The sequence below is a fragment of the Dendrobates tinctorius genome, unplaced genomic scaffold (assembly GCF_039654945.1).
Source record: "Dendrobates tinctorius isolate UK_male_01 unplaced genomic scaffold, ASM3965494v1 ptg000241l, whole genome shotgun sequence".
Lineage (NCBI taxonomy): Eukaryota > Metazoa > Chordata > Amphibia > Anura > Dendrobatidae > Dendrobates > Dendrobates tinctorius.
Window position 1 is genome coordinate 14,665,859 of NW_027361908.1, and position 25,277 is coordinate 14,691,135.

The 25,277-nt window shown below is 44.8% G+C and overlaps 1 protein-coding gene across 1 annotated transcript in view; it reads left to right on the plus strand.

Moving 5' to 3' along the window:
- OTOGL (otogelin like) overlaps positions 1-25,277 on the plus strand; it is a 356,745-nt gene that overhangs the window by 194,479 nt on the left and 136,989 nt on the right. The window contains exon 34 of the mRNA XM_073556969.1: positions 4,544-4,661. Coding sequence (XP_073413070.1) covers positions 4,544-4,661 — 118 coding nt within the window. The remainder of the gene's footprint in view (positions 1-4,543; positions 4,662-25,277) is intronic.

The window sequence follows — 25,277 nt, forward strand, 5'->3', positions numbered from 1 at the left end:
CAGATGATGTGTTTGGGCGACAGACATACCGCCGAGGTGCTGGCCGAGTACTTGAAGCGACAAACTGAGTCATGGCTGGGCAGTGTACATCTTGAGGCAGGCAAGGTAGTTAGTGATAACGGCCGTAATTTTGTGGCAGCCATAGCCCTTTCAAAACTCAGCCACATACCTTGCTTGGCTCACACCTTGAACCTGGTGGTGCAGTGCTTCCTCAAAAATTATCCGGAGTTAACAGCCCTGCTCCAGAAGGTGCGAAGACTGTGCGCGCACATCCGCCGGTCGCCTGTACACTCCGTTCGTATGCAGAAGCTGCAGCGATTGCTCCACCTTCCCAACCACCGCCTCATTATCGACATTGCAACAAGGTGGAACTCCACCCTGCACATGGTGGAGCGGCTGTGCGAGCAGAGGCAGGCCATAATGCATTTGTGGGAGGATACACGGCCAGGCACTTTGAGAGCAGACATGGAGTTGACAGGTGTGCAGTGGTCGAAGCTGAAAGACCTCTGTAAAGTCCTTCAGTGTTTTGAGGAATGCACACGGCTGGTAAGCGCAGACGACGCCATCCTAAGCATGAGCATCCCACTTATGCGTCTGCTCATGCAAACTTTGACGCACCTTAAGGAGCAGGCGTCTGCAGCCAATGTTGATGAGGAGGAAGAGGAGGAGGGAATCCTTGATGACATTCAGCCATTGTCTGCTCAGGGACCTCTCCTGGACGAGGTGGAGGAAGAAGAGGAGGAGGAGGATGATGATGGGGATGATTACTTAGGGGAGGAGGATGCATCTCGTGGGGCAAGTGAAAATGTTGGTGTGGCAAGGTCTGGTACAGGGTTTGTGCGTGACTGGAGGGATGTGGATTTGCCAGAAAGTGCTCCTCCAACCAGCACTCGCAGTGCATCATTGACACCGGGAACATTGGCCCACATGTCAGATTATGCCTTGCGGATCCTAAAAAGGGACCCCCGCATTGCCAAAATGATGAATGATGACGACTACTGGTTGGCCAGCATCCTGGATCCATGCTATAAAGGCAAATTACAAAACATCATGCCACAGGAGAACCTTGACCTAATATTGGCTAATAAACAAGCAACTCTGGTAAATCGGTTGCTTGAGGCATTCCCCGCACACAGCAGCGGTGATGGTTCTCACACGAGCCGTACGGGCCAGGGGCAGCTTGGCAGAGGTGTTCGTGGTGCACACAGCAGAAGTGGCGTTGGAGACAGGGGTTTCATGACAATGTTGTGGACTGATTTTTCAAATACCGCTCACACAACTGGTAATACTGCATCGATGGAAAGTGACAGGAGACAGCAGTTGTCAACCATGGTTACAAACTACTTTTCCTCCCATATCGATGTTCACCCACACAGGTCATTCCACTTTGACTATTGGGCCGCTAAACTGGACACCTGGCCTGAATTGGCCCAATATGCCTTACAGGAGCTCGCTTGCCCAGCTGCAAGTGTGCTATCGGAAAGAGTCTTCAGTGCAGCTGGATCAATCCTGACAGAAAAAAGGACCCGTCTGTCAACCCAAAATGTAGATGATCTAACCTTCATTAAAATGAACCATGCATGGTTTTCCAAGGATTTTGTCCCACCTTCCCCTGATGACACATAGGGTGACAGAAAAATGGCTTGCTTTGGTCCACCTCTTCCTGGGACTTGACCTATTTCGCCTTTTGCATCAGCTGAATGTCCAACATCAACATATGCCACTTTCTAAAACTCCCTAACTGTGCTGCCTCCCCCCCCATGGCCGGGGTCACCACCTAGCGCACGACACCGTGCGAGTGCCGTTGCCCTGGACAGGTGGGTAGGCCGACTCTTGGGCGCGGGCACTGGCACAGGGTCCCTCATAGTGCAATCAAGTGTCTCTGACGGTGGTGGTGCACACCCGCCGTCAGACACACCGCTGTACTATGAGGGGCCCAGTGCCAGTACCGACGCCCACGAGTGGGCCCCCCTTGCTTGGGCAGGGCCCCAGCATTTGCAATCTTTACCTCTCCCTGCTCCTCCACTGTGTAATCTGGGCCGTCAAATCCATACTGTGCCTGACACCGTCTGAGCCTGCCTCCTGAGACATATATTTTGAATGTGTACGCTATCCATACATGTTATCCGGGGATACGGTACCCTTTCTAACCTTTGTGCAATCACGTGCAATCCATACTGGGCCTAACACAGTCTGAGCCTGCCTCCTGAGACATATATTTTGAATGTGTACGCTATCCATACATGTTATCCGGGGATACGGTACCCTTTCTAACCTTTGTGCAATCACGTGCAATCCATACTGGGCCTAACACCGTCTGAGCCTGCCTCCTGAGACATATATTTTGAATGTGTACGCTATCCATACATGTTATCCGGGGATACGGTACCCTTTCTAACCTTTGTGCAATCACGTGCAATCCATACTGGGCCTAACACCATCTGAGCCTGCCTCCTGAGACATATATTTTGAATGTGTACGCTATCCATACATGTTATCCGGGGATACGGTACCCTTTCTAACCTTTGTGCAATCACGTGTAATCCATACTGGGCGTGAGAACGGCTGGCGAGCTGTTAAGCAAGCTACAGCACCTGTGGTTTGCACACGTAAGTTTTTCATTTTTTCAGGAATGACGGTTAGGCCTAATTCCAGAACTGCAGTTGACCTGCACTTACTGGGAAATCATTGTTTGCGGGTAATAATTGTAATCAGTGATCCCCATCACTAACGTTGTTCAGCGGGTTATCTGCACCTGTAAGCGACAAACGCTGGCCTTTTCAGTGTAGCGCACATGCAGCCACGGACATGTAAGGGCATGACACACCAGTTATTGGCCAATCTCATGTTCCAGAGCCTCACGTGTCCCTCTAGTAAGCCAGACTCGGACCGCGGGGCATGACGGAGTCTCGTTCGTTAACGGAATTAAGCTTGCAATGTGTGCATCTGTTCTGTAGCTGGCATGGTTGAGGTTTCCCAGGTGGAGTCGAATTTAACCATAGGCTCCACTCCTGGTGGTGCCCTTCTGGACATTCCTTTAAGGTTCAGCTTTGCAACCATACTGCCCACGTAAAACAAACAATTTGCCTTCATGAACGCTGTTTGGAGGGTCATGACTCGTGGGAATAACGCCGCCCAATCAGTTAACCTGCTAGAGAGATCCTTCGTTGCTCCCAAGCATGACATCACACTCCCTAGGAGGAAGGTAATGCCACTGTGGCGACCGTACTCCTGGGGGCGACACAAGTGCACTGATGCCCAGCCACTGCTCGATGAATCTGCTGGTACATTGACCCAGACCACTACATTCCCCTCGCACGCTACACGGCCTGAATCTGACCCTGATGAAACTCAGGTTACCCTTCCCATATACAGTTCCATCTTACACGGTGACAAAGAGGAAGCTGCAGATGAAAGTGCAGGTTCGGCCCACCCGCCATCAGACACACCACCGTACTATCAGGGGCCCTGTGCCAGTGCCGTCGCCAACGAGTGGGCCCCCCCTGCTTGCTCAGGATCACAGCACTTGCAAGGTTGAAATACTGTACAGTGAGATGGAAGATGGGGACGACGAGGAGTCCAGACTAGTACAGGGATTCCCTAGCGAGGAGACTTATTTGATTGTTTTCAATGTTGGGACAGCAATTTTTGGGGAGCACGTTACTCTGGAGAATGATAGATGGGGCCCACCATACACTGGAACATTCCAAAGGTGGACATCAGACACTGGAGCAGCATTTACAGGGCCCATTATACACTAGAGCATTAGAAATGGGGCCCATTATGTTTGGAGCATTATTTGGGCCCATAAGACAGTGGAGCTTCATCCATGGGGACCAACATATACTGTAGCATTATGTGGAGCTCATCATATACTGTTTCAAACATTATATGGGACCAATGATTCTGTATGGAGAAATAGATGGGCCTCGTCATGAGATGTAAAAAGTGAAGTATTTTTCATTGTACTATACCGCTATTTCTCTGCCGTATCGGAGCATGATGAGTTTTGGTATGTGTTAAAGGGGCGCTCTTTCGCCCAGGGCACATGTAAACCTGGAGCCAGCCCCCCCCCACAACTTTAGCCAAATAACCCCCATTTTTCAGTGCGTAACTTGTATTATGAAGTTAATTAAGGTTGACAAGCTTAAGTAAGAAGAATTGATGCTTTTGGCATTCAAATGGGCACTGTAGGTGTGTTTCCTGTCCTCCTCTCACTGCCGACTTTTATTCCCCATTGACTTACATTGGGTTTCGTGTTTCTGGACGACCCCGACTTTTCCCTATAATCGGACGATCTTGCTCGACCCGACTTTTGGAAAAGTCGGGTTTCACGAAACGAAACGCGACCCTAAAAAACCAAAAGTCGCTCAACTCTAACTATGAGATCTCATAATTAAATGCATTATTTTTCATTTTGACTCTGGGGAGTTGTAAGAAGGCTCTAAGCATTCTACCATCAGCAAAATTTCTCACACGTTTTCTGCTGAAGGGTTGCGTTCTTAACACCTTAATTTCAGTTTAAAAAAAATCTGTATTTCAGAGATTGCTGCTGCAGTTCCATATAGGAGAATGTGTGAATGGAGATATGAACCATGTGCCAGTCCTTGTGTTAAAACCTGCAGTGACCCTGACGCCACCCTATGTTCTTTCCTTCCACCGTAAGTTAACTTTCATAGTACCCGCTGTAAGAATTACCATTATTGTTAACAATATCAATATAAATTGGCAAGGATGCTGAACATTAACAATATCAATAAATGTTAATATTGACAACACCAATATCAAGTGATATGGAGCAATAATAATATCCCTATGTAGATATAGGTTACGGTTAGCAAACTAAACAAACCAACAAAAGTGTAAAACAGATAAGCAATAACAATTCATAACAGTGTGACAACAAAGAGACATATATTCCTTAAGCTAACGGTCATTTCCTTCATGTCACGGATATCAGAAAGGAACCCTTCATAGACGCATCCTATCTGCAGTCCTTTTCTCTCTGGGATATTCTTTAATGCCTCCTGATTATGCCAATTTGGTGTGGCCCTCTCCTTGAAGTGTCCTTTCCTTGGTATCTTCTAATACCCCCATGGACCCATCACTGAATGCTAACAAACTCCCCTCTTCTCCTCCATGTACTCCTCCTTTTGTCAATCTTTTAGGACTAGCTGTCCACTTCCCCCTCCAACCTTGAGACACTTTATATTTCTTTTTGATCAAATAATTGCTGTGATCTACCTTTTCTTTTTCTACAATATGCTTACAAAGGACCCTAATTCTTCCCAGATAGCATTGTGAGCTACATCCTGATTATTCTTCCTTTGCACCCACAGCCTGGCCAGCTAGTATTACCAACTAATGGTTTTACTATGATAAGAAATTTCCTTTGCTTTCTGGAGCCTTTATAGTTTAATCCCTTACTGCTGAAACCTGTTTTCACCTTCTTGACCAGGCCAAAATTTTCAATTCTGACCAGTGTCACTTTATGTGGTAATAACTCTGGAATGCATATCCCAGTGATTCTGAGATTATTTTTTTTTGTAACATATTGTAATTCATGTTAGTGGTAAATTTAGGTCTCCTGTAATAAACCAAAAATAAGAAAACAACAATATCCCTCACCTGTCAATCATTCTGTCTCACGCCGTAATCGATGTCTGGGGGATAAACAGTTTTCAACCCGGACAGTGCCAAGATGTGTTCAGGCTGAGAAACACCGGTGAATGAGATGCTGCGAGCACAGCATTAGTGCCTAAAGGCGATGCGCTGTGACAAGAGTTCTCGGGCATGCACAGTGCGCGCTGCCCGAGAACCGACATCAGGCTATTGCGCCTGCGTGTTGCGGAAGCCCCAGCCCCGCAGTGTGAATACATCATAACACACTGTGGGGTGGGATCTGGGGCCTCCACAACACGCAGGTGCAATAGTCTGATGTCGGTTCTCAGGCAGTACGCACTGCGCATTCCCGAGAACTCTTGTCACAGAGCAGGCGCCAGCATTCAAAACAGGAGGATAGAGTGACGCACAGGGGCATCATGATGGACGGATGGTGGGCGGCACCGAGACACCTGGAAAGGCATGATGGACGGATGGTAGTCGGCTGACACACCATACCTATGCGACACATTACAGGTATGAGGAGCTAGTTATAAAAGTCTATATTTCAGCATTACTAGGGGTCAGAAAAAGAATAGCCACCTTCACATAATGCAGCCTTAGTGCTGCTGAAGGTGGCTCTTTAACTGAAAAACGCCCTGGGGGGGTGACAGGTTCCCTTTAAATAATTAAAAAATTATAGTGGGAACCCCTCTATTATTGAATACCAGCCTTGTTGAAGCTGACATCTGAGGGTTGCAGCCCCCAGATGTGAGTTTTGCCTGGCTGATTAACAAAAATACAGAGGAACCCATGCTGCTTCTTTGAACAAATTATTTATTTACAATGCAGGCGCCGGCTGATGAATACTCTCATCAGCAACTCCTGCTCTCGCTGTTATTAGCGGCAGCAGGCGTCGGTTGATGGGAGCAGTAGTTCCTTCAGCAGACTCCAGTGACCGGAGGTAACCTTTATACCTCCGATCGCAGCTGTGGGCTCACGCAGTCATTTGACAGCATGGGAACCACTGTCTTACTGGCAGTGATGATTTTATTGCCGATCAGAAGCAGTATTTGCCGTGCTGTCATGCACATGACAGTGTGGCAAACACTGGCTGTTAGGGCCCGCATTCAAGGGTCCGGGTACTATTTTGGTACCCAAACTTTTTGTAACTGATCAGCTGAACGCACCAGACCTGAACATCCAGTAGTCCGCCCATCTCTCAAGGGACCACTTCACATTTTAAGCGACCTTTGGGGGCCTATATGTCAAAAAAAAAATCCCAAACTGACCCTATTTTAATAACTGCACCCTTCAAGGTATGCAAAACTAAATTTACATAGTTTGTTAACCCTTCAGGTGCTTCACTGGAATTAAAGTGGAAACAAATAAAACATTTGTTATTTTCCACAAAAATGTTACTTTAACCAAAAGTGATCCTCATCTTGGAAACTACACCCCTCAAAGAAATCATCTGAGGGTGCAGTGAGCATTTTAAACCCTCATGTGATTCATGGAATTATGTATTATTTGGTTGTGAAAATGAAAAAAATATATTTTTTTTATCAAAAATGTTGCTTTAACCCCAAATTTTTCATTTTCATAATAGTAGCAGGAAAAATTGGACCATTATATTTGTTGTGCAACTTCTTTTAAATAAAGGGATAACCTATATGTAGTCAAAAGCACTGTTTGGGCACATTGCAAAGTTCAAAACGGAAGGAGTGCGTCTTAAAATTGCAGCACTGTTTTGGCTGGAATAGATTGCAAATGACATGTCACATTTGAAGAGCCCCTGACATGGTAAAACATCAGAAACCCCCCACAAGTTAACTAATTTTGGAATCTACACCTCTACAGAAATTCATCTTGGGGTGTAGTGAGCATTTTCAACACTCAGCTGATTCACAGAAGTACATAAATTGTGAAGTAAAAATGAAAAATTACCATTTTTTTCACTAAAATGTTGTATTTTGACCCCAAGTTTCTAATTTTCAAAAGGAGTAATAGGAAAAAATGGACAGTACAATGTGGTTGAAAAATGCTTTTGAGGCACAGTGCAAAGCTCAGAAGGGAAGGAACACCATACTGGAGTTCAGATTTTGCAGGAATGGTTTGGGGTGAAAAAAATGGGCAGCAAGTAATTGGCTGCCCAGTTGTCAGAATTAGGCTGTGTGGCCACGATGCGATTTTTAAGTGTTTTTGCAGCAATTTTCGGCGCGAAAATGATGCGAAAACGTTTAAAAATTGTGTACAGAACACCCCCATGCATTCCTATGGCATTCCGCACATGCTGTGCTAATGCTGCGCTTTTTTCCGCGGCTGAATCGCATCGCGGAAAAAATCGCAGCATGATCATTCTTTTGTGCGGAATCGCAAAGAATTGCCGTGATTCCGCACCCATAGGAATGCATGAGAATCGCTTACTTCCCGCATGTGGCTATGCCCACCATGCGGGAAGTTAAGCGTCTCATGTGCGGTTGGTACCCACGGTGTGGAGGCGAGGAGACTGTCCTCCAGGCCCTGGGTACTATACCCCTGTAAAATTGATAAAAAAATAAAAAAATCGGGGTATATTTACCTTCCGACGTCCCGCGCTGCATTCCCGGGTCACAGCGTTCCCAGTAATGCCTTGCGGCAAGGTCCTGTGATGACGTGGTCTCGCGAGATCGCTATAGTAACGTGAGACCAACGTCATCACAGGTCTCGCAAGGCATCGCTGGGAACGCTGAGGCCCGGGATGGCAGCGGGGGATGTCGGAAGGTAAATATACCCCGATTTTTTAATCATTTTTAACATTCTATCTTTTACTATTGAGGCCGCATAGGCGGCCTCAATAGTAAAAAGCTGCTCACACTTGTCAAACACTATGTTTGACCAACCTGTCAATCACTTTCCAAGCGATGCTTCAAATCGCTTGGAAAGTGCTTGAGAAAATCGCGGCAAAATCGCGGTGAAATCGCGCAGAAAAAACCGCGCAATTTCTGGGAAGGAGTCCGGTTTTCACTGTGCGTTTTAAAACGCTACGTGGGCCCATAGCCTAAATGCAGAAAACCCATGTAATAAAGATGCGGGCAACCCAGGTGCAAAATACTGATGAGACAATCCCTCATAACATACCAAGTCATGAGTTGGGTGATTGCTTAGCAATAGCATTAAAATTGCATACAAAAAAGGCATGAATAGGGAGCTGGTCACCCACAAGTAGTGCAGTGTCTGGCTTACAGACTATTAGTATCACCCATACTATTAAACAATAGTGTGTCACAGAATTTTAAAGAATTGGGCGGTGAAGAAGAAATAAATATACTAAATAAATAAATACTTTTTCACTAAAATTTTGTGTTAGTTCCAAGTTTTAATTTTCAGAGAGGCTAATAGGAAAAAAAAATGGACTGCCCAGTTTGCTATGCAATTTCTACTGAGTGTGACAATACCCTCCAAGTGAATGGGAACTACTTTTGAGGCACAGTGCAAATCTCAGAAGAAAAGCAGCGCCATATTAGAGTGCAGATATTGCTGGAATGGTCTGTGGGAGCCATGTCACATTGGCAGAGCCCCTCAGGTACCAACATAGCAGAAATCCCCCATAAGTGACCCCATTTTACAAACTACACCCCATAAATGAATTTACTGTATCTAGGTGTCTAGTGAACATATTGACACTACAGGTGTTTCACAGAATTTCATACCATTGAACAGTGAACCAAAATAATTACATTACTACCACAAAAATGTTGTTTTAGCCCAAGATTTCACATTTTCACATGGCACCAAAATTTGTTACACAATTTCTGCTGAACGTGGTAATACCCCACAGTACTGTTTGGACACATGGCAGGGCTTGGGAGTTAAGGAGCGCTTTTGACAGATTTTTCAAAAACAGTTTATGGACTCCATATACAGAGCCCCTAAGTGACAGAACAGCAAAATTCAGTCTCAAGTGACCCCATTTTGGATATAATGCCCCTCTAGGAATTTATATATAGGTGTTGAGAGGATTTGGACTCCATTGGTGTTTCTAGAAACAAGCAGCAATTGATGCCGCTGAGCAAAAATTGCAAATTTGCCATTGTAATCCCCAGTACATTGTAGTACCTAACACTTTGTAGTGCCCGTACCTTGTGCTCAGCTTGTGCTACTGGAGGACAAACACCTCGTAAATTAAGTGGGCTTTCCTCGCTACAGTACTGACAAAGATTTGGTTTCTAATAGCAGTTTATGCCTTACTGCAGTCTTTGGGAGGCAAATTAAACAAATCAATATCAGTTCAAGAATATTTTTTTACACAGATCACTGTGCTGTATAAGGCTTTATTACTTGCGTCGGTACGATTACAGTGATACCAGATTTATATCAGTTATTTAGGTTTTACTACTATCACAGACTATGCTTTTTCTTAAAAAACTTTTTTATATAAAAAACACATATGCATGTTTTTCTCAATATCTGACATGAAATCAGAATAAACCTTTCCCATTTTAGGTCAATTAGGATTACCATAATCTAATATATAAAGCTGTGTGTGGGTGTGTGTGTATGTCTGGGATTGGCATCCGCATCGTCGCAACTACAGCCACAAAATTTGGCACAGTTAGACGTCTGGACCCCGAGAGCGTCATAGGCTATGTTGTGAGGTGAAATTTTAACCCCGCGCGTTCCAATTCACCAAACAATTTTGCCCCTATCTACATAATGGGGAAAAAGTGAAAGGAAAAGTGTTGGAGGCAAATTGACAGCTGCCAGATGTGAACAAGAGGCACTGAAAGAATGAGAGCAATGGCGCCAAAGAGTATATACTGTACAGTTGCTAAGGTGGGGCCCTGACATGGGACACTCACCACACACGGGGATATGAACACACACACAAAATGCGCCACACACTACCACGTGCTTCAACACATATACCACCCTCAGCACACATTTCACAACACATACACCAAACTCGCAACATAAAAGTTGAAACACAAAAGTCGCCACTCAAAACTCGCCACGCTGTCCCAGAGCTGTTTAAAAGATGAAAAATGAGCTGTGATTGGTTGTGGTAACTGAGACCTATTATTCTTATCATTTCTATGGTGTTATCGTCCTTCTGTAAAGCTGGAAATAACACAATTTATTATCGTGCCAACACAGACCACCCTCTGACACAGACTGCAGGGGGAGCCCAGTATCACACAGGATAGGATTAGATACACGGCTCAGCAGTCAGTATCACACAGGATAGGATTAGATACACAGCTCAGCAGTCAGTATCACACAGGAGAGGATTAGACACATGGCTCAACAGGCAGTATCACACAGGATAGGATTATATACACAGCTCAGCAGTCAGTATCACACAGGATAGGATTAGATACACAGCTTAGCAGTCAGTATCACACAGGATAGGAATAGATACACGGCTCAGCTGACAGTATCACACAAGATAGGATTAGATACTCAGCTCAGCACACAGTATCACACAGAATAGTATTAGCTACACGGCTCAGCAGACAGTATCACACAGGATAGGATTAGATGCACGGTTTTTATGTGCAATATAATCATTATAATTTGTTATAACTAACCACAGTTGGTTACTATGCCCAGGCAACGCCGGGCTCTTCAGCTAGTTATTAATATTTGCCAAATGCCAGAATAATGAGAGAAAATGTTTTAAGACATTTTATTACTTACTGCAAAGTCAAAAGTTTACATACATTTCATTAGTATTTAGTACCATTGCCTTCAAACTGAATGACTTGGGTCAAACATTTGGGATATCTTTCCACAAGCTTCTTACAATAGTTGGTCAGAATTTGGGCCTATTCCTCCCAGCAAAACTGATGTAACTGATCCAGGTTGGTAGGTCACCTTGCTCGCACCTGCGTTTTCACCTTTACCGATACATTTTCAATAGGATTGAGATCAGGGCTTTGTGATAGCCACTCCAAAACATTGACTTTGCTATCCTTAAGCCACTTTGTTACCATTTTGGCAGTATGCTTTGGGTCATTGTCCATTTGCAAGACCCATTTCAACCAAGCTTTAACTTCCTGGCTGATGTCTTGAGATGTTGCTTCAGTATTGCCACATAATCTTCTTTTATCATGATGCCATCTATTTTGTGAAGTGCATCAGTCCCTCCTACAGCAAAACAATCCCACAACATGATGCTGCCATCCCCGTGTTTCACATTTGGGATGGATTTCTTCGGCTTTCAAGTGTCTCCCTTTTTCCTCCAAACGTAACGATCATCATTATGCCAAAAAAGTTCAATTTTAGTTTCATCAGATCATAGGACATGTCTCCAGAAATTATGGTCTTTGTTCCTGAGTGCATTTACAAACATTAATCTGGCTTTTTTATGTTCATTTTGGAGTAATGGCATCTTCCTGGCAGAGTGGCCTTACAGCCCATGTTGATGCAGTACTCATTTCACTGCGGATATTGACACAATCATACCAGCTTCCGCCATCATCTTCACAACATCTTTTGCTTTGGGTTGATATGCACATATTGGACCAAAGTACATTCATCTCTGGGACACAAAACTCATCTCCTTCCTGAGCGTTATGATGGCTGGACATTCCCATCTTGTTTGTACTTGCGCATAATTGTTTGAACAGATGAATGAGGCACTTTAACCCTTAACGACCGCCAATACGCCTTTTAACAGCGGTAGTTAAGGGTACTTTAACCAGAGTGCTGTGAATTCACGGCGCTGAGGAAAAAGTATATAGCGCCCCCCAGAGTCGGATTTTCTCCGGGGTCTCGGCTGCTGGGAGTAGCTGAGACCCCAGAGAACATGATTCGGGTTGGTTTTTACTGACCCCGGGGTTACGATCGCCATTATTAACTGTATAACGGTGACCGCAAAAAAAATCCGATTTTGCATTTAATTTCTCCTCTGATGTGATCGCACATCAGAGCGGAGAGAAATAGGGTGCCCAAGCCCCCCTTGGTATCTTATGTACCGAATAAGCTGTCCCCCCGGCCCACCCTTCCTCCAGCTGAAAGAAAATGGCAGGCACATGCGCAGTGTGCCCGCCAAGATCTGCCGGCCGGCACCCAGCAACCTATGAGAATTTTCTCATTGGCTGCTGGGTTTTGATTACTGTAAGAGACCCTATCACAGTGATCAAAACCCCCAATATTTGATAAATATGGCAGCACTTGGGCTGTACCTCTCTCTTCTCTCCTTGTAGTTGTTCTGGGAGAGAAGAGAGATAGACTACAGTTGAAGTGCTGCCCTGTCAGAGTTTATAAATCATAATTTCTGTGTCCACAAATTAAAAAAAAAAAATTATTTACTCACCCACGTTCTCCGTAATCCCCGCATCATCATTGTCAGGGTATTATAAAAAATATATATATTTTTTGTTATATATATATTTTTTTTATATTTTTTTTTAATTTCTTTTGTAGTTAGGGTTAGGGTTACACATATTAGGGTTAAGGTTATCATGAAAAAAAAAGATAGATTAGGGTTAGTTTTTTGTTAGGCAGGGAAATAAAAAAAAATGGCCCGCAGAACTTATAGCCTGCTTTGCTCCGGCAGCAAAACAGAATCTGCCTCTGAAGTAGGGCCGTTTTCAGACAGTGATGATGCCTCTTCCTCCACGGGATCCCACAGCCTGATTGTAGTGGAGTTGGTCTTCACTGCTGAAACTTCAGAGGCAGGACCAAGTACCACAGGCCCCCCACCGCTGTGGTATAATGACACCTCATTTTGTCCTCAAATTCCCCATTTTTCTGCAGTCCCTGGAATAAGAGCAGATGTTGCCAATTTTACCCCCATTGATTTTTTCCAAATTTTCATTAGCCCCGAAGTCCTAGAATTAATCATCCACCAAACAAACCTATATGCCTGACAATACATTTCCCAAAAACCCACTGCCTTTCATTCCCGTTCCTGGATCCATACAAATGTCCCCAAAATAAAATAATTTTTAGGCCTTACCTTGAATATGGGTTTAGTTAAAAAAACACACTCCGCTCTTACTGGGCAACAAAAGCTGTCCACAGCACCCCTGTATTTGCAGCCATCATGTCCCAAATCCATTATGAAGCCCTGATGAGATTCTTCCACTTCAATGACAATTCCCAAGCCCCCCGGGAACTGAACCCAACTATGATCGGCTAAATAAAACGAGACCCCTAATTTCCCTCCTACAAAATTCATTTCTAAATTCCTATACCCCAGAGAAAAATGTTGCAGTCGATGGGTCCCTGATGAGCTACAAGGGCCATCTGTCATTCCGCCAATTTATCCTCTCCAAGCGTGCCAAATATGGCATAAAATTATTCAAAATTTGTGAGATCTCATCAGGGTATACTTCTACTGTCCTAATTTATGAAGGTAGGGACCGTCAAATAAATCCCCCAAACTGCCCCCAGACAATTGGCATCCCAGGCAAAATTGTCTGGGAGCTAATGATGCCCTTTCTCCATCAAGGGTACCATGTGTATATGGACAACCATTACACCAGACGTTTGGAAAAGGGGGCATCATTCTCACTGGCAAGTGACCAACTTCTTGCAGTAAATTGAAATGACAGGAAGGACATCTACATGCTGACCACACTGCATGCGGACACCACTGTGACGGTCAGAGAGAGGGGTGCCACCAGGGACAAGGAAAAACCAGTCTGTGTCACAGACTATAATAAATATAAGGGAGGCGTTGACATGTCAGAACAGGTTCTGCAACCATACCTAGTCTATTGGAAGATCCAGGCCTGGTACAAAAAGGTGGCAATCTACCTTATTCAAACTGCCACATACAACAGCTTTGTCCTGTATAAAAAGTCCCAAGGACTGCTTACATTCCTCGAATTTCAGGAAAAAATTGTTGAGGGCCTAATGTTTGAGTCAGTGGCACTGGAGGAAGCCTTCAAGTCTGAGGATTCCCGGAGACTTGCACAGCGCCATTTTCAAAACCCTGACCCTGTCATTCCCACCCAAAGGTATCTTCAAAAAAGATGCCGGTTTTGCAGGAACCACCTACAATAATTAGTTTTTTTATAATTTTTATTTTCTTTTTAGTGGCCCCAGCAGAGTAATTTGGAACAAGTAATAGAGAATAATTTCATTAGTAGATCCCATTTTACCCCATTTCACAATTAATTCCAGGACTTGATAAATTCCATGCCAAACTACTAGTCCAACAAATTCTCATTCACGTACCCACATCTGTACACCCCAGAGTGTGGACCACACAAATGTTCTTGAAAAGTCAGGTCATCTGAAAATTAATTTTGGGACTTGACCAATTACATACCAAACTACTATTCCAACAAATTCTCGCCCACGTACCCACATCTGTACATTCCAGAGTGTGGATCCCACAAATCTTCCTGAAAAGTCAGGTCATTTGAAAATTAATTCTAGGACTTAATTACTCACAAACATTTGTGATCATTTATCTAACTTTGACTGTTTTTATGACTGTCTTGCTACACAAAATTTTGGCTTCCATTTATATTACTTATATTTATGTTGGTGATACGGGCATGATCATTTAATTGGAGGCTTTTTAAAAATGAGGAAATTTCGTATTTATACACTATGGGCTTTACTTTATGGTTCTTGCCGAACCTCTGGTACTAGACAATACTTTCTATACAAAACCTCTTGTTTTGTGCATATAGCGGTTCTGACCTTGGCGGGTGGGAGCTTGCTATGGTGCACAATGTCTATTGGTAGATTCGTCTCTCATATAGAAATTGATGGAGCTAAACGGACATTGTACGACCAGTCTCTGAAAGTGTCTGCCATTCTAGCCCTGCTGGTGTTTTTTCATCTTTGGAACAAACTCAGCTTTGCCACATAGTTGGCTGCATTTTCCTCCACATTTTGCATTTCATTCCAGTACAGTTTATTTTTCCTGCTTCAATGTGCGCAACTGCGGGACAACTTTTTAGTTAGCAAAACAAATAGTTGCAGCCAGCTGCACACAGACTTTATAAGATGCATGCTCCAAGGATCCCAGGGCCCAACAGGATCAGTAACTCACAGGAAATGTAAAATAGGAGCAGCATCCATTCCAGGTGAAGAAAGAACTTTAGCCTTTATTCTGCCATCAATAGATACAACGTTTCAACCATAAAATGGTCTTTGTCAAGTGCTTGACAAAGACCATGTTATGGTCGAAACGTTGTATCTATTGATGGCAGAATAAAGGCTAAAGTTTTTTCTTCACCTGGAATGGATGCTGCTCCTATTTTACATTAACTGTTTAGTTAGCAAGACCAAATTTTATAGTCAGCCAATGTGTTTTTAGGAGCATGCCTCCCTCTGTGAGTAATAATTCCTGAAAGGATTATCTAGTTTGCTCGCTGTCTCTAAAAGCTTTGAATGGGTCCTGGAACTTCAATTTTTACCATAAAGACCAATTGGTGTGCCATCTATTATTAAAGGCAAAGCCGTGTGTCCAGTACTCACATTGGTGCCATATTGGATTTATTTCTGAATACATAAAAACTAGTGCAATAAAATTTGAGGTGTGTTCCTCAGAACGTACAGAAAAGAATCATAAAAGAGACAGTGAAAAAAATGCAATTTGTAAATTTTCAATCTTGTGTTGCATCAACTGCATAAAAAATGGTGGTATCAAACTACTCACTATCTCCCTAGATAAATATATTAGAGGGTACAATTTATAATAAAGACATTTATGGGGGATTTCTGTTGCTCTTGAATCACACAGGCTCTGCAAATATGATAGTCTTTTTCAAATAAAGCCAAATTTATCACATTGTGCCCCTTCCTGTCTGAGCCCTGCCGTTTGTCCAAACAGAACTGTTTGACTACATATGAGATATCACCGTGCTCATAAGAAAGTGGGTACCAAATTGTGTGGTCCACTAATTGGTGTAATCTCTGACAAAAGTGAGAAATTCAGGTCTAAAAAAAGATTTTTGTGAAAAAATGAACTTTTTCAATATGACAACCTAATGTTATCAAATTCGGTGTCGTACCTGTGGGTTCAAATTGCTTAATGTACCCCTGCATAAAATCTTTGAGGGGTGTAGTTTCCAAAATGGGGTCAGTTTCGAGTGGTTTCTGCTGTTTACGCACATCTCCAAACCCGACATGACATCCGCTCTCACAATGTTGAGATTAAAAAGTCAAACTGCATTCCTTCCTTTCCAAGCTCGGCCGTGCACCAAAACAATGGATAACCCCCACATATGGGGTATCAGCAGGCTCGGGACAAACTGCACAACAACTTTTGGGGTCCAATTTCTCTTGCTACCCTTTGGAAAATAAAAAATTGGGGGCAAAAAGATAAGTTTTGTGAAAAAAATATGATTTTTTTACGGCTCTACGTTATAAACTTCTGTGAAGCAATTGGGGGTTCAAAGTGCTCACCACACATCTAAATAAGTTCCTTAGGGGGTCTAGTTACCAATATGGTGTCACTTGTGGAGGGTTTCCACTGTTTAGGCACATCAGGGGCTCTCCAAACGCGACATGGCGTCCGATCTCAATTCCAGCCAATTTTGCGTTGAAAAAGTCAAACGGCACTCCTTCCCTTCCTAGCTCTGCCATGTGCCCAAACAAAGGTTTACCCCACATATGGAGAATCAGCATACTCAGGGCAATTTGAACAACAACTTTTGGGGTCCATTTCCTCTTCCTACCCTTGGGAAAATAAAAAATTGGTTGCGAAAAGATCATTCTTCTGAAAAAAATATGATTTTTTATTTTTACAGCTCTACGTTACAAACTTCTGTGAAGCATTTGGGGGTTTAAAGTGCTCACCATACATTTAGATAATTTCCTTAGGTGGTCTAGTTTACAAAATGGTGTCACTTGTGGGGGGTTTCCACTGTTTAGGCACATCAGGGGCTCTCCAAACGTGACATGATCTCTGATCTCAATTCCAGCCAATTCTCCATTGAAAAAGTCAAACAACACTCTTTCCTTTCCCATGCACCCAAATAGTAGTGATCCCCCACATATGGGGTATTGGCATATTCAGGAGAAATTGCACAACAAATTTTGTGGTTCATTTTCTCTTTTTACACTTCTGAAAAAAAATTGATTCTGAAGTCAAATTTTTGGGAAAAAAAGTTAAATGTTCATTTTTTCCTTTCACATTGCTTCAATTCCTGTGAAGCACATAAAGGATTAATAAACTTCTTGAATGTGGTTTTGATCAGCATGAGGGGTGCAGTTTTTAGAATGGTGTCACTTTTGGATATTTTCAGCCATATAGACCCCTCAAAGTGACTTCAAATGTGAGGTGGTCCCTAAAAAAATGGTTTTGTAAATTTTGTTGTAAAAATGAGAAATCGCTGGTCAACTTTTAACCCTTATAACTTACTAACAAAAAAATTTTGCTTCCAAAATTGTACTGATGTAAAAGTAAACATGTGGTAAATTATATTTATTAACTATTTTGTGTGACATATCTCTGATTTAAGGGGATACAAATTAAAAGTTTGAAAATTGTGAAATTTTCAAAATTTTCACCATATTTCCGTTTTTTTCATAAATAAAAGCAAGCCATATCAAAGAAATTTTACCACTATCATGAAGTAAATATGTCATGAAAAAACAATCTCAGAATCAGCGAGATCCGTTAAAGCATTCCAGAGTTATAACCTCATAAAGTGACAATGATCAGAATTGTAAAAAATGGCCTGGTCATTAAGCTGCTTTATCACTAAGGGGTTAAGGTATCTTGAAGTTGCACCCAAGGATGAGCCAGACTTGTGCAAGTTCACATTTCTCTTCCTGATATCTTGGCTGATTTCTTGAGACTTTCCTATGATTCTACAGAAAGAAGCAGTGTCAATTAGTGTTGAGCGATACCTTCCGACATCGGGAAATATTGGATCGAATTGGATCGGACCGATACCCCAAAAATATCGGATACCGCCGATTCCGATACCGGAAACCAATGCAATTCAATGGGACACAAATATCGGAATGAAAATATACCCTTACTTTCCTTGTAGGTTAATTCTACATGAAGGAAAACAACTAAGAATAATGTAGAATGTATTGGGGGAGGTGGAGGAGACATTAAAGGCATAGAGGTTTAGCCCAATCAAATGGAATAGCAGGAATTAATTATTTTTTTTAAGACGTTCGGAGTTACAAAGATATTGACTATGTTAAGCTTTTTTATATTTTGTCAGATATTGATGCTTCACTACTTCCATGCTCTTCACCTTCTTTTTTACTTCTCCCACACTTTCTCCTTCATCATCCTCTTCAGGGTCATCTTCTTGGCCTTCTTCGGGGTGGTCTTCAGGGTCGTCGTCTCCAGGGTCGTCGTTTTCGGGGTCGTCGTCTTCTTCGGGGTGGTCTTCAGGGTCGTTGTCTTTAGGGTCGTCATCAAGGAGATCCAGAGTGATTACCAAAAACCATTTCAAAAAGCTTGAACTTGGAAATGTAGCAGAAGGTACAAGAAGGCTGAGGAACTGCTGAGAACCAGCTGACGGTACTGGAACCTGGATGGGTAGCCGAAGGTACAAGAGCCAATGGAACTACCGAGGACCAGCTGATGGTACTGGAACCCAGTTCCTAAGCAGGTGGCACCTGTGCCAGAAAGCACTACCAAGGACCAGCAGACGTTGGTGGAACTCGGATACCGAGAAGGAGGCACCTAAGCCAAAGGCTCTGCCTGGAACCAGCTGACGTTACTGGAACCCAGGGGGACATATTCAAGATTGACTTCCAAAGAACCAGCTAATGGTACTGCAACTCAGATAGGCAGCAGAAGGTACTGTACACATGAAAAAAAAAAGTTGCAAGGCCGCGAGCCGGCCGGAGTTAACGAAACCCACAGTCCTACAGGGGGAGCTTGTCCTATTGGCACTATGGAACCAGCCTTCATTGCCAGATCCCCCAGCCCACATAGGAAGCACCTAAACTGCAGGCACCATAGAGTCAGCTAACCCGACCGCAACACGACAGGACAACGTATTGGAGGCAAAGTGACGTTGACACTACCCGGAAACAGCTGGCGTGCTGGAACCAGGCTGGGCAGGAGGGAGTACCCGTGCCAAAGACACTTCTGAGCAGCAAATGGCGGTGTTGGAGCCCAGGGATTACAGTAGAAAAAGAGTGTAGCCAGAGGCCTAATTGGAGCAAGTTTAATATCTGTAGCAGTGTGAATGTGGACAGAGCAGGAGAAATTGCCGGACACACAGCAGGGGATCAGCTGACATTACTGAACCCCAATAACACTGGAGCATGTGTTGACTGTGCAGACGGCACTTATGAGCAGCAACTGGCAGTGTTGGAGCCCAGGGATTACAGTTCAGGTGGTAGAAACATGAACACAACAGGAGACCAGGATATTGTTGCCAACCAATTATTTAATCTGGAAGAGGACTGGCAAATTCCTGCGAGATCCAGGCCTTGTTCTTTTTCAGAAAAGTAAGCCGGTCAACGTTATCGGAGGATAGTCGCATGCGACGGTCTGTTAGTACACCACCTGGGGCACTAAAGACGCGTTCCGATAACACACTAGCAGCAGGGCAAGCCAGCACCTCCAATGCATGCTGGCTAAGCTCTAGCCATGTATCCAGCTTAGAGACCCAAAACTTGAAGGGGGAAGAGCCGTGTGGGAGAACACAGAGGGCAAGACATGTAGTCTGTCACCATCTGACGGAAACGTTGCCTCCTGCTGACTGGAGCCATCTGTGATGGTGTAGACATTTGTGGCAGGGACACAAAACTTTGCCACATTTGGGCCATACTGGTCTTGCCTTGTGCTGAGGCGCTGCTTCTGCTCCCTCTTTGTGCAGAGCTTCCTCCACTGCCTCGACGCACTGAGCTGCTTGGTAAAGCACTAGCAGCACTGCTCTCGGGTGGAATGGAGAACATGATGGAATGCACCAGTGTGTCTTGGTACTCCTGCATTTTACGCTCCCGATTCAACGGTGTTATGAAGCTTTGTAAGTTGTCCCGGTAGCGAGGATCTAGGAGGATGTACACCCAATAATCAGCCGTGTTGAGAATGTGGGCGATGCGGCGGTCGTATCTCTGGCACTGCAGCATGAAATCAATCATCTGCTGAAGACTGCCAACTGGCCAAGAAACGCTGTCCCCTGCTTGAGGCATCACCCCACCCTCACTCTACATACAGACTACTAGAGCATTGTGTACCTCCCTCCTCTGGAGAGATGTCTTCCTCCTCCATTGACTCCTCCTCATCCTCCTCACAAAGTGTCCCCTGCCTAGGCCTTTGTGAGGAACCACGTTGCGCAGACTGTCCAGAAGCAGATGGTATTTGTGACTCTCATCCTCCACCTCTTCCACAACCTTGTCCCCTAGTGCTTGCAGTGTTTTTTCAAGCAGGCAGATAAGGGGGATAGTCATGCTGACTAGTGCATCATCTGCACTCGCCATCCACGTGGAATCATCGAAGGCACGCAAAACGTGGCAGATGTCCTTCATAGAGGCCCACTCAGTGGTGGTGAAGTGTGAACGGCAAGCAGTGCGACTTGTTTGCGCCTGATGCAGCTTGTACTCCATTATTGTTGCCTGCTGCTCACACAACCTCTCCAACATATGTAACGTTGAATTCCACCTGGGGGTCGGTCACATATGATGCGATGTTCCGTAAGGCGGAATCAGCGCTGCAGAGCTGCAATGCGCGATCTTGCCACGCTGGAACGCCGCAAGTGAGCGCACTCTATGCGGACCTTTTGCAGCCGTGCATCAAGATCCGGAAAGTCCCTCAAAAAACTCTGCACGACCAAGTTGAGCACATGTGCCAGACATGGGATGTGAGTTAGGTTGCCTAGGCCCAGAGCTGCCACCAGATTTCGGCCATTGTCACACACTATCATGCCTGGCTGGAGATTCGCTGGCACAAACCACACATCGCTCTCCTGCTTGATGGCGTTCCAGAGCTCCTGCGCTGTGTGGCTTCGATTCCCCAAAGAAATAAATTTCAATACGGCCTGTTGACGCTTGGCCACGGCTGTGCTCATATCGGTCGTAACAGGTAAGCGTTCACAGGTCCATGTGGAGGTAGACTGTGACGGCTCCTGCAGCGCTGATTCAGAGGAACTGGAGTATGAGGAGGAGTCAATGTGTACAGACTGGATTCCTGCAATCCTTTGAGTTGGCAGAACATGTACAGCGCCACTCTCAAGATCTGTACCCGGCTCCACAACATTTACCCAATGGGCAGTGAGGGAAAGATATCATCCCTGTCCATGGTTACTGGTCCACGCATCAGTGGTTAGGTGGACCTTGCTACTGACGGCGTTTAGTAGCGCATGTTTAATTTTTCCCTCCACATGCTTTTGCAGGGCAGGGGCAGCTTGCCTGCTGAAATAAAAGCAGCTGGGCACGTTGTATTGTGGGACTGCCAATGCCATGAAGTTACGGAAGGTGTCAGTCTCCACCAGCCTGAATGAGAGCATTTCAAGGGACAGTAGTTTTGCAATGCCAGCATTCAGAGCCTGTGCTCGGGGGTGGTTTGCCGAGTATGGGCGCCTTTTCTCCCATGCCTGTGCTACCGATGGCTGTAGACTGGCCTGGGAGTGTGAGGATGACAGGGAACGTGGTGCTGTGGGTGGAATGACACTGTGTCTCTGTACAACAGTGCCAGAGGTTCTTCCATGGCGATCCTGTGAGGAAGCCGAACCAGCTGTGTGTGAGCTGGAGGAAGAGGCTACAACACGAGCTGAAGAGGTGGTAGGTGGCGCTGTAGGTTGGCCTAGATCTTCAGTGTGTCTTTGTAACGCCACCACGTGCTTGGTCCGCACATGTTTCCACATATTTGTGGTATTGAGGTTGCTGACACTTTTCCCTCTTTTCACTTTCTGATTACACAGCTTGCATTTGACAAAGCAAATGCATCTGCAACTGTGTCAAAAAAGGACCAGGCACTGCAAGTCTTGGGAGCGCCCGTTTTGGGTTTTGGAAGAGGCATGCTCCTTATGGGTGCCGAAGTGGAGACTACAGGCAACAGAGTCTGCCCCCTCCCTCTCCATCCTTTTTTGGCCGTTCGGGGAATCTCTTCCTCAGAGCTGCTCCCACCATCTTCCTGTACCTCACGCCATGATGCGTCAAGGACCTCATCATCTACACTACCCTCTTCAAACGACTGCTTCTCCTGGGTAGTTTCGACAGCACAGTGTGCACCAGAAAGTGGCACCTGAGTCTCATCATCAGATGCGCACTGAGGTGTGCTGACCATAGGCACTGGCCCACCCGCCTCTTCAGATTCAGAGAGACAAAGCTGTTGTGCATCACTGCATACTACCTCTTCTTCAAATTCTTGAATGCTGCTTGGCTGGCCCCCTCTTTCCAAGTCAACAGATTCAGAGAACAGAAGTAGAGATGTCTCCTGTCCAGGGCTCTCTGACTGCCTGGGCAATTTGGCAGGTGGTGAATAGACAGATGGGTGCTCTTCAGTGCTCTGGACCTGAGAGGATCTGGAACTAATTGAAGTCAATGCATTAGCTGCCATCCATCCAACAACGGCTTCAATTTGTTCGTCCCGCAGCAGTGGGGTACGGCGAGCTCCTACAAAGCTGCGCATAAAGGACTGTTCCCTGGGAAAACGGAGGGATGCTGAGTCACTGGTGCCCGCAGCAGGCACAGAATCCCCACGTCCTCTCCCTGCAGAAACTCCACGCCCACGACCATGTGCCTTGCTCCCTGCCTTCTTCATCTTGGTAGACTGATAAAGATAGGCAGAAAAGTACTAAGGGCTTAGTGTGCTTATTCCTGAACAGCTGCTAACAGGTATAAGAAACACTAATTTTATAAAGTGTGGACTAGACTTTAATATGAGCTAATGTGGCCTACACAACTGTAAAGTGGAGTGTTTGGTGAACTTTATTAACTTTTTTTTTTCACAAAAAGTCCCTGGATGTGCCCAAAGATGTAAAACCGAAAGTATCACAAACTTTTTGTAGCTATTACAATGCAGGAAGGTAACCTACAATGCAATAGATGAGGCTCCAAAAAATAGGCTAATACTAATCTGTCTGGGGCTGCAGGGCACAAGCCAGCAGAAAGACTCCTCTATCTACTTCTATATAGTGTTTGCAAATATTCTAGCTGGATACGGATGGAACCACACTAATAGGAGAAATCTGGAAAAATGAGCAGCACTAATGCAAAAAATGACAATGTATGAGGCAATGACGCACGCTGAGTGGACTACAACCGGAGGTGGCTGTCTGCAGAACACACTACAGCATGAGCTGCACTCACACACAGAGACCTCGCAGACAGCCATGAACAGCACTGCAAGGCAAAGGAAAGCTACAGCGGTTGATAAAGTAGCCTGGGTAAAGCACAATATAGCAAATCGCTAGGTCACACTGTCCCTCAGAACAGCAGCGTCCTATCCCTAACTGAATTCACAGCAAAGTGAACCCAAAATGGCGGCGGCGGCTTTTATAGTGCATCGTGACATAATTTCAGCAGCCAATCACAGCCATGCCAGTAGTTACATGCCTAACATGCTCTAACAGGATGTGCCCACACTTCTTAGGGTCCTCATTGGCTGAATAAAATCAAACTGGCTCATTGCATTATGGGAACTTCCGATTCTGGTATTCGATATACTAAAAGTATCGGAACTCAGTATCGGAATTCCGATACCGCGAATATCGGCCAATACCCGATATTGCAGTATCGGAATGCTCAACACTAGTGTCAATGTATTTCAGGTTTGCATTAAACACATCCACAGGTGTGTCTCTAATTAACTCAGATGTTGCAAAAAAAACAGAAATCAGAAGCTTCCAAACACATGATAGGCAGCCCAGAGTTGTTTAACCCTTTAATATCTATGGACGTGCACAGTCCATCATGGCAGGAGGTAACTTTCAGCACCATGACGGACTCTGCACGTCCTGCCTTTGAACTGTCACTGCGTGTAAGCTCGCAGTTTCAGTTCAGTGCCGACAGCTGTCTGTGACAGCTGAGAGGCACAGGAAGGGGGGCGGGGACCCTTGCACTTGGTCCCTGCACCCACAGCACTGTGATTGGTTGGTCAATCCGACAGACCAAACACAGCATTGATCAGCAGGAGAAGCTGAAATTTGAGCTTCTCCTTGCCTGATCAGTGTAGGAGCCAAGCACTGCAGTGGCTGAGTGTCCTGCACTGACAACTAGGAGCGGAGCCCCCACCGCCCCTGGCTGTTAACCCCCTCACTGCTGCGATCGAACGTGATCGCAGCGTTCAGAGGGGGAGGCAGAGGGTAGGGGGCTCCCTCTGCCTCAGGTCGGCGTCCCTGCGATGTAATCGTGGGGCCCGACCTGTGCCATGATGACCCGGAGGTGTCATGACAACCTCCGGGTCATTTACCTACGGAAAGCTGGTGAGACCATGCTCACAGCATGGCGTCAGCAGCTCTCAGCATTGGTATAATGCATTACAATGCTGGAGCATTGTAATGTATTATACCTAAAGTGAAAGCGAAAGTGAAAGTCCCATAAAGGGACAAGGTAAAAAAAACAAACATTTTTTTAAAAAAATATGTAAAAAAAATTAAAAAATAATATAAAAATTCCCTAAAAAATCCCCTAAAATTACACATTTTTATGTAAAAAAATAAAATAAGCAAAAAAATACACATGTTTGGTATCGCCACGTCCGTAAAAATCCCATCCATAAAAGTGTCACCCTAGTTAACCCGTTCAGTGAATGCCGTAAAAAAAACACAAAAAAGTAGCAAATTATACTTTTTCCAAGC